The sequence below is a fragment of the Poecilia formosa genome, unplaced genomic scaffold (genome assembly GCF_000485575.1).
Source record: "Poecilia formosa unplaced genomic scaffold, Poecilia_formosa-5.1.2 Scaffold25, whole genome shotgun sequence".
Lineage (NCBI taxonomy): Eukaryota > Metazoa > Chordata > Actinopteri > Cyprinodontiformes > Poeciliidae > Poecilia > Poecilia formosa.
Genome location: NW_006799964.1, coordinates 2,243,260 through 2,255,559, shown reverse-complemented (window position 1 = coordinate 2,255,559; position 12,300 = coordinate 2,243,260). Strand labels below are relative to the sequence as shown.

The following is a 12,300-nucleotide window of genomic DNA, read 5'->3' as shown; positions in this document are numbered from 1 at the left end:
ATGTAAACTCACTCACAATTAAAACTTAACAACAAACAATGAATGGTCCAATAATGTGGTACTCAGAAAAACCTGTGGTAGTGGTAAAAAGCACTGATGTTTTTTTTATCATTAAATCAGTGATAAACTGCTATTAGTGGTACAGGTTGGTTTTAAACCTTAAACATGAAAATTTTGTGTAATATTCAATGAGTTGCAAACTTGTCTATTACCAGAGGTAAAGTTCAACAGATAGAGAGAAGAGGTTAACACTTTTTTTCTAATCATCTGTCCAGATAATTAAAATGCAAAGGGGCAAAATGTCAAAAAGAAGCCACTCCAATTGGTAATTGGTCAGCACCATTATTACTGAGTAAGGGGTTTGTGGTGATAGAGATTGTTTTCTATTGCCCTACATCAGGGGTGTCCAAAGTTGGTCCTCGAGGGCCGGCATCCTGCATGTTTTAGTTCTCTCTCTGGTTTAGCACACCTGCAACAAATGATGGCTCATTAGAAGGCCTAAAGAGAACATTGACTTGCTGAGGAGGTTGTTACTACCACTAGGGAGAGAACTAAAACATGCAGGATGCCGGCTCTCGAGGACCGACTTTGGACACCCCTGTCCTACATAGACATGCAACCATGAGTAATGGTAATGCTGTGGTAGAAATTAATAAATGACTGGAACATTCAAAAGAAATGTCCAATTATAGTTCATTTAGTTTTCTTTACTTTTTTTTTTCTTTGAATTAATTAATGTTTAAGTAGCTTTTTTTTTCCTGCCTTGGCATTTGCTAGCATATAGTTCAGTTCCACTAAAAGTGAGGGAGGATGTAGATTGTTTGATGTCAATTGAATTAGTTACAGATGGTTAGCATAATACATGCTGTAAACAGTGGAAAGAGTTGGAAGAATTCATAAATAATTGGAATGATGTTTAAGACAATTGCTACTTAGTAAAGGGGCCATTTCCAATCTAAAAAAAAAATAAAACATCCAAACTATTTACAGCCAACATTAGTTTTGTTGCTATGCCAACTATGTGATTAGTGGCCAACAAAATGTAATGCTGGACTTCTCTCTCTCCAATAGTTCATCTGCTACACAATCTGTCATTCCTTGTAGTATCACAGAAAAGTGTAGTGCTCTGCTGGGAAACATTGAGTCCTGCCAATTATGTTGTTACTTTTACACATACAATCTACTCAACTATTACTACAGACCACATATTCTCCTGATGGAAACTCTATGGTCTGATGGCTGTGGTCTCTTTCCACAGGACAATGTTCTCTGTCATGAAGCAAAAATGGTTCAGATTGGTTTGAAGAGGACAACAACATTTTTATGTTGTTGGCTTGGCCTCCAAGCTCCCTTACTCTCAATCCAATTAAGCTTTGGGAGACGCTGGAAACAAATCAGACTTGTCCATAGAGACTTACACTCACAACCTACAGGACTTAAGGAATCTATTGCTAACATTTGGTGGCATTATACTACAGCACACCCTCGGTAGTATAATGGAGTCCATGCCTTGACAAGTAGGGACTTTATTTTTTTTTTAAAGCAAAAGGGTTATTCACACATTAGGTGGCCATAATGTTACATCTATTGAACATAGATGGTTTGCAATGCACTTTAGACACTCAAATTTTGTCGACACATTTAATTACAAATAAAGAAATACAATAAAATGGTCATGGAACACTAATCATCATCCACTAACTTGAAAAAGTTGCTGATTCATAATTGTATGCTTCCTTAGCATATTTGAATTTCTTTGATCATCATTACTCTGGACAAATCCCCAAAGGAACTCACCTCAAGCTGCTGAGCCTTAGGGCTTTTAGGGTCACAGAGGGACGTGTTAATCCTGTGGTTGTGTTTGACACAGCGCTGAGTTGTGTTTTGCGGCATTGGGAACATCTGGCGAACTAAAGTCAGCCGGCCAATTGACTTCATGACTAACTCCTGTAAGTCATAGTCCGAGATCTCCTGTAAGGGTGTAAACAGAGAAAAAAAATACTGGTAAGAAGTGAAGACAAGTTGAAAGTTCAGGGGAAGAAAAAATGAATGGGGACTAAATTAAACATCTTCCATTAACTCCACATTCAAGAGTTGTCCAATAAAAATGTACAATGAAGCTGAAAATATACATGCCCGAAAGGCGGAAAGAAATTACATTTGTGTGTGTGTGTGTGTGTGTTCGTGTGTGTAAGCTCATGCAATTGTTATGACCACGCATGTTTGCATGTCCTCGGTATGTCCTTGCAAAACCTTGAGGGAGTACTCATTGCTAATTTTAGCCCTAGGACACCATGTCTCCCAGCTGCTCTCCATTCATGGATTTCCATCCATCCTCTGTGCAAGGGGGTCATATGATGACAAGATGAGAACTGACATTTATCGTCCCTGGTGGAGGTAACGCCGCCACCAACCCAGGCAGCCTTTGCTTTCTTTGTATACATGTTCAGTGATTCTCTATCTCTGTGTCTGTTTGGACATCCTGTGTGAGCTTGCTGATTCGTGTAAATGTGCGTGCAAGTGTTTTTTATGGGGTTGTTTTGAAACCGTCCGATCATGCAAAACATCTTTGATATCTTTTCATTTTCACATGGCAGCACAGTTGACAGGATGGAGAGTACTTTGGATAACAGAGCGTGTATATACATAAATAATTTATCACACAACCTTTATATTTGAAGCTATAATATTAAAGGTATCACACCTCATTGACTAATCTTGGTGGATTTTAATTGAAAGCAATTAACGTTCATTAAGACTTGAGAGTCATTGTGGTATGATCAATGATGATGGTACAATTATTGTTGCAGGCAATATTAGAATACCCAGTGTGACATGTAATAATTAGGCTCTTCCATAGGCTATCCCCTTTATGCAAAACTATCTTTCTTTTAAAAATAAACTGCTACAGATTAATTATGTGCAGTAGTTTGTATTTGTTTGGTGTTTTTACACTCCTTTTTCTGTCAAATCTTGTTTATTTTTTTCACGTTAGAGGTGAAAAAATCATATGTGAAATAAAAAAGTTTGAAAAAGTAAAGGGGTAATTCTGCCTTAAGGAATTGAATTCTTCAGTAAGGAATTTATTTGTTGTCTCGTCGGGTTAATACGTGGCAAAACTCTAAGAGTCGTCTTCATCAAAGTTCTGAAAGGGGTTTAGTAACAAAGCCATCAAAAAAAGAAAAAAAAAAGATTCAGAGTTGAGAGAAATGCTTAACCCTGCTAAGCACAGCAGAATTGTGGGCCAAAACAAAATTAAGATTCACTGCAAGCAGTCAAGGGCATACAAAGAAAAATCGGCTGGCAAAAATGATCCAGACGGCTTCACTCAAAGGATCTAAACTCAAACAAATATAGACGTGGCAGTGCACAGGAATACTAAAGATCAATCCCTATAAACAACAACTTATCAGGAAACTATAATTTTGAGTTTTGTCCTCTGAGCATGCATCTTCCTTCCACTGTCATGTTCCATTTAGCTCTTTGTCTGCATACCCCTGTGGACAAACTAAACAGTCACCACCTAGTATGACTTTCAGTCTCCTCAAAGTTGTTAGTCCTTTAACAGCTAATGTAAAACGAATGCGAAACAGATACATACTGAATAGCAGATGCTCGTGTGTGCAGGACACAACCACACTCAAGTCATGACAAAGGAGAACTATTTGTGCTCAGTCAGCATTTAGCCCATACTCAGGTGAGTCTTTATAAGTTTACCTTGTCCTATTTGATCTCTAAAGTCAATAAAGTAAGATCAAATGAAAATCATAAAAGACAATAGTTTTGTTTAACCCTTGTGCGTGCGAGGACTGAGGGAAACGTAGAGGACTGTGGCAAATGATACAAGTTTTAAGGGATGTTGGGTCGATTGGACCCCATTTCTAAACACAAGGCTTAATATTCTTAATTTGTTTTAGATGAAGGTATCCATCTATTGTCTTAGGCTTCAGTCATCTTATGCTTATCTGAGATCAAGTTTCAGGAATAAATGCAGAGATTCGTTATCAGGAACTCACTGCAGCTCAGACAAGGAAATTTCAAGGCGTTTTCTCATTTTTCACATTTTCAGTTGCTTGAGTCTTGGATCTCAATCTCATTTATTCATTTACCATATCTCATAACTATAATGGAGGAAAGGAAGACAGTTAAATCAGGAGTTTGTTTTTTGTGTGTGTTGTTTTGTTTTGTTTATTGTTTTTTTGCTCAGATTTTTCTATGAAACAGCATACCGGAACAACCGGAACAACACCTGCAATACTTCGATCACTCATGAATAAGATGCTTGAACTTCTCAGTTTAAATCAAATATTGACCCCTGACAACTTGAGTAAGCAATTCATTTTTTTTTTTGAAAGACAACAAATAGTCTAATATACTCCAAAATAGTGTAAGTGGTGCAGATGACTATGGTTGAATTCTTGACAATTCCTGTTCTTGGTCTAATGCTGGGAATATTAACTGCACCCCTGTTGGCAGCCGCATTTTGCACGGTCAGTTTTTGACCAGCACAGTGTTTTATGTGGGCAGTTTACAAAACTGTATTACAGCATATCTAGGGCTCTGGGTGTAAAAAATTACACTTGTTGAAGACCGGCTGTACATGTTTTAGATGATGGACGATCAGAACATTATAGCCGCTGGCTATGCTGAGGTTATCCTGTAGAACCTGTGTTTGGGATCAAATAAGTTTCACTGTAAGAAGAGACTGCGGCATCCTGAACATTATTGACGAGTGAGTTGTAGTAAAGTTGAAAAAATGCAGAGTGCTATTTTGCTGCACTGTAAAGGTGCACAGAATTTTCAAGCAGATATAACAACTTTGAATTTTTATTAACATAAATGTATTAAGGGGTTAAGACTCAAAATTATCTGACTCCTGTTCTTAAATAATTTCAATTGGAATAAGGGTTAAAAAAAAAAAAAAAATCAGGTTCGGACAGCTTTTAAATTCTTCGTTCAAATTCTATTGACTCATCGTTATTTTTCCTAGGTTCCAATAACCCACTCAGTCATTTACTGGAAATCAACATTTTAGGAAATAACTATTTCATCTTGCTTAGAAAAAATAAGTGTATTTATTCTGTTTCAATACCATTATTTTGATTTCAAGTCGGACAGAGGCCAAATGAGACGTTACTCTACACAAAGAATTTTGTGGTATTATCTAAATACTGAAACTCTTGGTAAGCTGCGACACTCATGATACACTGAATCTCAAATATAAAGTAAAACAGCAGCTATTTTTTTTTTACATCAACTGGAAGTTTAAGGCTGCAAGCATTCCCAGAAACATCCAAATATGACCTCAATCTCCTTCCTCATTCGACACCCAGAAGCCATTAAATTCTAGTCTTCACTGCGCTATTCGAAGTCGAGAGTCAAAAGCAAAATTCTCACTTTATCTTGGCACCATTTCCTGATTCTTCTACTTTCTCCAATGCTCTGTATTCTTTCAGCCAATCCCTCCGCCTTTTTGTCTGAGACACTAAACCCTTATTTTTCCACTCCATAGAGAAAAAGACTGTTTCTGGTTATACCTCTGCCACCCACACAATTTGTCACCTTGTTTTTGTCAGAACACACATTCTAAAATGTTTTATTTTTCTTGGAGAGGAAATCAGATATTCAGAAAGCCAGATGATGACGAAAGCAAAATATTAATGGAGAACTGAGAACAGTGAAAGACAATGGAAGTGAAGCAGCAACAGTTGAGACGCATCTCTCATGCATCTTGGTAAACTATCAGAAAAAGAAAAACCTAGCATGGCTGGAACAGGGCTGAGGACAAAATGTCTACATCTCTTAATGCATTCGCTTGCTATGAGTTCTTCATCTGAACAAACCATTAAGATACCTAGAATACTACAATCTAATCTAATGCTAGGTGTTTGCATCATTGTGAGATTTTTAGTACCATAGAATTTTCTTATCTCTAAATTATATGCACATCCATCTAAATCCATCTCATTTCAGAGAGGCTTTTATAGTACATTAGTTTGTAGAAAGATAACCTACCAAATAGCATCTTCACTTATGAGTTTATGATGCTTGTTTTCACCAAAAGGTCTAATGGAAGCAAAATTACTTACGAAAAAGTAGTTTTAAAATAGTCTGCACAATAACAAAAAAGATGATAATTGACTGAGGGACAGTTAAATTTGATGAAGAGATTTAGAATGAGTATGATCAAAAATTAAATTATCCCCTAAACTTAAGCGAATGGCAGGAAGCAAGAGAAGCCGTAAGCATCTCTTATCATTTCTTGTCTTCCTAACTTCAAATCCTCTGATCCTCAGAGGAGAGAATGTGATGGGTGACGGAAGGATGATCAATTATAAGCTGTGAACTTCCCTTCAGTGGTGCTGGCTGACTGTTGGCTGTAGATAAAGCTGAGTTATGACAACCATAGAGTATCCTCTCATGCATAATAATCTATAGGGATTGAAAGCACTTTTGCACATTAAAATATCCATTCTCCAAAGAAACAGTATTACATTATACATTAGAATGTATTCTAGCTCTTCTGCTCTCATCAACAGTTGATCCATAGCATTTGGTATATTGTGCTTATAACTAAATCGTCGATGAGATAGTTGTGGCCAACTTATCAATTTTTATTAGTTTCTAAATAAAAGCTTTAGTGAAACATGTTTAAACATGTTCACAAATTTGCTCCTGCAGTGAAACTTTATACTGTAGTAATTCCTCTAGTAGCTATAACATTTTACTTTCATGTAAACTAAAACATATAAAACTAACAAAACCTATAATAATAAAATTATCTGTTTTCTGGCCTTACAAATTGATTAATGGTAAGGTTAATGTGATTTCTTTCAGGATTGCGTAATGAATTCTAAGAATGAGTCTTAAGTATGAATGTTAAGGGTTGATTAGCCTAGCTAATCTTTTAGAAATCCTCCTTGTTTTTATATTGAGAGCCTACAACTTTTAGAAGACACCAACTACAAATAGTGGCTTTACAAAGTTAGATTTCAGATAAATGGGAATATTCTTTTGAAATGTCCAACATTTCTTGATTATTTACATATCTTATTTATTCACTAAACAACAAATGCACAAAACTTCACGTTTCCTAGACACAAAGAAAGAGGAATAGACATAGATACATTTATTATTTTATTCTCTTTACAAAAAGTAAAAGAACTGTCTTATCAATCTTAATGAAAGTGTAGTTTTATGTTACAGAGATCTGGCCATTTCATTGAGAGGATATGGAGCTGAGGCCACCAATACAGGAGCCAGGGTGCTGTACTTAAATGATAATTTTTTTTAAAAAAAAGTTGTCTCATAAACTGAATATATGAATACTTTTCAAACATATTAGTAACTGTATTTTTTTTTTTTTTAAGTTTGGAAGATTAAGTTTAGTAGTGTCTGTTATGGTATTCTGCTGTCAGATTCATGTTGGAATTCAAAGCACAAATGATGTTTCGGCAAAGAACTGGTAGTCAGCTTCTTTATAAGCTGCTTGACCTTGAAATCCAACAAAGGATGAGAACAAAGACATTACGCCTTCAAAACCCAGAAAACATATTTCCTCTTTTGAGTGAGCTATAAAACTTTATTCATGTTAAAATGACATTGACTTTAAGAAGCAGGTGGGAGAGAAATAAAAATTCAATAAAGAAGTCAGTCACTGATACAAGCGGTTGTTTCCCCAATACTTTGTTCTGATGTTTGCCATATTCCTTAAAGTGCAGAGCTCAGGATTCCTCCTTTCTTCACATCTCCCTCCCCTCTACAAGTATTAGCATTTCAAAAACCACAAAAATATTCTTAAAGGCTTCTCTGAAGTATTTAGAAGCAAATGGTGACAATATTGCTCCAGCCTTTCATCCGTCATAAATATGAGAAAGAAAAAAAAATCTAAACCTTCATATAACAGGGCCGACATTCGCATGGTTGACTGCGGTTGTTCCTGCAGCATTAATGAATGTGATACATACAAACATTTGTTTCAAACAGGAATACTTGGCATAACTGCAAAAGTAATAGGTCCACTGAGCCTTGTGGCATTTCAGAGAGTCATGGCAGGCTTTGACTTGAAAATGGAACACAGAGGAAGAAACTGAGACACACCGAAGGATACGAGGAGTGTTTCTTGTTTTGCACCAACTCAGGCTTCTACCATTTGTGGATGGACCACCTGTTATGTCCTGTCATTTCACAGTAAGGCCCAAGGCTTTAAAGAAACAGTCCATTCCCAAGGAAAGTAATTAGAGATTTAAAAAGATGAAATATGTATTTTCTTTATTGAAATGGCACTACTTGTGAAGAAAGCTCAGACTCTTTTTATTTGTTATGAACAAAATATAGGCCATTTTAAAGTCATTTAAAATTAATATGAGTTTACAGCCAGCAGTAAAAAAAAAAAAATCATTGTTTCTGTCATGACAAAATTCCTTCTGATGAGTGAATGTAAATATGGATCAGAAAAATTGATCAGAAAGACATTGTAAACTCTAAAGTATGATAAAGCTCAACACCATCTCCAGTACAACATTAAGTATTTAGAACTGATAAGAAAAACTGATCGTTTTAAAAAACATGTCTACTTTACTTTGTGAAAAAGATAGTGAAAGTAATGGTTTCACAATGATGTGAAACCTTAAAAGTTTCACATCTTTAAAAGAAAAAAAAAACTTACTGTTCTGTTTTAGTCACTAAACAGGAGTGCAGAAAAAAATACTAGTGAAATGATAAATGGTATTCATAAAATATCATCATTTAAACTTTTTTCAGCAGCAAACAGCTCAATGTTTATTGTCTTTTCTTTACAGCTATTAAGAAGCTTCTTGCTGTCCCTTGTCAGCTGGTAGCTTCCATCACCGATTCACTTCTTTGTGCTTAAGCTCTTTAAAGTTTGTAGGAGTCCTTTTGTGCTTTTGGCAGCACTCTCCAAAGGTTTTCTGTGATTTGGGTCAGGGCTTATGCTGGCCAGTTTAAACTGTTCCTCTTTTTCTTTCTCACTATTATTTTGTGCTGTTAGACTAAGGTTGCTGTGAAACTGGCAAAACAATACACAGTGCCAAATTGTCCTTCACTTTGGGATGCATTTTGTTTTGAAATGCATAGATTTTTTTATTTAATGTTATCACCCTTAATCGAAATTATGCAATAAAGAAAACGTTGATATACCGTGTTAAAAGAACGTCACCCAAGAAAGAATGTGGCTTATCTTTGAAAGTTAAAGCTAAATTTAATCTATCCTCTCAAAGTCTACTCCCTCAAAAGTGGTTCTTTTTAAAGTCTTTGCCTTATCGGGTTCAGTAGGTTGCATACATTATGAGATGGGGTCTAAAAGCTTCAGGTCACTCTGAAGAATATTAGTTATCAACCACAGTTTTTCCCCCATATGTCTTAACCTTCAGAATTCTGTCTTTAAATGTCTTTTGAGCCACAGCTTTAAAACTATAACATTGCATGCTGTAATATTTCTTGATTTACTATGTATACTGCAAGATGGTTTGCAGCAAATGCTCATTCAAATTTAACAAAATTTTGGTCAATCTTGTCTTTCCTTTATGAGTAGCATTGTGAAATGCTTAGACAGTTAACTTACTAAAATGTATTTCTTGATTTTACTTTATGTCAGTGCTGCTGTTGACTCAGATGACAATAACATATTAATTGAGAGACAGAAAATGTGGATTAAGATCCATGGCAGTTTGGTAAATTGATTAAGATTTCATTTGTCAGATTGCAGGGTTTCCCAAAGTGTCATATAAGCCTGGCAGGACACCAGGCTTTACTTGTGCCTCCACCAGGCTTAGCAAAGTTTTTTTTTATTTTTTTTATGTTTGCATTTTTTAAGATTTCATAGCTGGTGTTCAGATATTAATCTTCCAATCTTCCAAAAGCACATAATTATCAAGTGATACTTTCAAATTTCCTGTCAACTTTAAACATTTTTTCACTCAAAAACACGGCAGGCTGCTGGGTGAATGACTGCTGAGCGCCCAACCACTGGGCTTGGCAAGTTTTCTGGGGGAAGCCTTGGATTGATACAACTTTGTGCCACTTTGGAAATTCTAAATCTGTGGAAACATATATTGCATGTGGGTTCCTCAAAGTTCCATTGTCATGGTGATTTTATTTAAAACATATGTTCCTCCTTGTTTCGATTATGGTGTATTACAAAAATTACTCCCCATTCATATCCTTTTATTCCATCTTTTCTCTTTTGTTTTTCTTTTCTAATTTTCCCTCATCCTTTTTTGGCCCTAAACCCACCTGGCTTGTTTGTTGATGAAAGGCTCAATGTTAGTCTCATCTCAACAAAGCACATAGTTCAAGTTAATCCCAGTACAGTGGAGCAAAGTCTGCATATTTACATTTTTAACAGCAGGACAGAAATAACCTTTTCCTGGCATCTCTCCCAATCAGCAGGTGGAATGTTCAAAGTGTTAAAGTGATGCTTGGTGAGCTGAAAATTACACTTTGTTGTAGTTCTCCTTTATTATTTTTATCTCCTGTACCCCCTGCTTAGTGTGTGCGCGCGATGGGAAGATAAATATGGATTAATGGCCAACCTAGTGGCAAGGGGCAAAACGTGTCATGTCGTGTTTATACTGCAGGGAAACAGAATGCCAAAGACTACTAATTGGAACGAGGTTGCTATGTAGTTTGGAAAACCATGGAATTTGATGTTATTAGTGCACTTTCTTATTTCAGTTACTTGTTATTGTATGTGTTGTTCTTAATTCATTTTCCTTCTAACATTAACACTTTTTGTAAAGCGCTTTGATTTTGGTCGAGTATGAACGGTGCAACGTGGAAAAAAAATATCTTCTGTCTATTTTAAGTAGACATCTATAAAACCAGAAAGACAAGTAAGAACTATTTCAATTATACCTGGAACAGTGAGGAGAACCAAATGCACAAGTAACAGTGTTACATTCTTTCAATGACCCTCACCTCATTAATCAGGATCCAATGACAATCAAAGGCAACCAGGTTGGTCTCCACCACCTGCAAAAGAAAACAACCGTCACATACAGCACTGTAGGAAATAAATCAAAGTAGAAGATTTGAACACCACGTAATTTGGGTTTTTGTATGATACTTGGGTGGGGGGTTTATATGATTGACTGCATCTTAAGGCTCTAAATCAGAGATATTATGTCTTCTTGGCCTATATAACTGGGAAAAAAAGGTATAAAACTTGCTCAAGGTATCAATCAAAGCAGCAAAGCTTTTTTCAAAAACATGCAAATACCCATAAGCCTGCTTATGTGTCTGCTAGTAGCAAACCCAAAACACACATGCCTGCATTTTAAAATGAAGGTTTTCAGAGTTTACAAATCTTCTCTCTTTTCCAGCAGCAGCCTCTGAAATACATTTTGTGGAACAAAATGCAACGAAACAACATGCTTTCCACACAAAGAATAAGAAAACTGTCTACATGAATTATTAATTGTCCAACTTAAATATTTATACATGTCAACTCGTAGCCAACACCTAAGCAATTGCTTGACTGGAATGGCATGGACATTTTGGATTTTTACATATCCGGACTAAGCTACTTAGAGACTTTCCTGTACTTTTTAAAATAATTTAAATCTGCTATTGAACAACCTTGTTCATGTATTGAGCAGTAGACTTCACACTCACTAATTTTCTGACTACACAACTGTGTTTTCACACCCCGTCTGTCCTATCCATCCAGCACAATCTTTGCTCACTTATCCTGCCTCACCTCGACTCTCATCCCATCACTTTTAACTGTCTGAATGCTCAGGGGGTTCTTCTCCATTTGCAACCTGCTTAAGCAACCCTACCACCACCCCTGGCACACACTCATATATCATTACCTATAATTGCCTAGGGTGACTATAGAGCAGAGTGCCATAAAACACTGCTTCAACATAAACAAAAGCAACTGCTAAAACGGTGGCAGAACATGGTTAACAGTGAATTAATCCTTCACTCTATCTTCATAAAACTTTTTCACTGCAACATTGTGGGTTACCATAAAACACTTGATTTACCGACAACATGGTTGAAACAGTGACAACAATTCTGTCAGGATAAACAATGACAGAGATGTCTCTGTGTCTGATCTGGTAAGATTTCTGTTGCCATTTGCATATGTTAACTGACTCTTTGGGTAGCATAAATGAAAAACTAACAAAATGTTATGTGTTTTTACGCTCTCTCTCTGCTACCAATCGTAATCTATTGGCAAAAAGATAGTGATCCCCCAAAGATGGCCAAATGCAGTTCCAAACTATTTTTTTTTTCTGCCCCAGGCAATGTTTACATCAGCTAGACAGATAG

At 36.1% G+C, this 12,300-nt stretch overlaps 1 protein-coding gene across 5 annotated transcripts in view; it reads right to left on the bottom strand.

Moving 5' to 3' along the window:
- grid2 (glutamate receptor, ionotropic, delta 2) overlaps nt 1-12,300 on the bottom strand; it is a 437,740-nt gene that overhangs the window by 154,622 nt on the left and 270,818 nt on the right. For all 5 annotated transcript variants that reach the window (XR_001661638.1, XM_016669506.1, XM_016669505.1 and 2 more), the window contains 2 exons: nt 10,939-10,992; nt 1,798-1,971 (listed from right to left, as the gene is read on the bottom strand). Coding sequence is in view for 4 of the 5 variants with exons in the window: in XM_016669506.1 (XP_016524992.1) it covers nt 1,798-1,971; nt 10,939-10,992 (228 nt within the window). In the remaining variant the exon portion in view is untranslated. The remainder of the gene's footprint in view (nt 1-1,797; nt 1,972-10,938; nt 10,993-12,300) is intronic.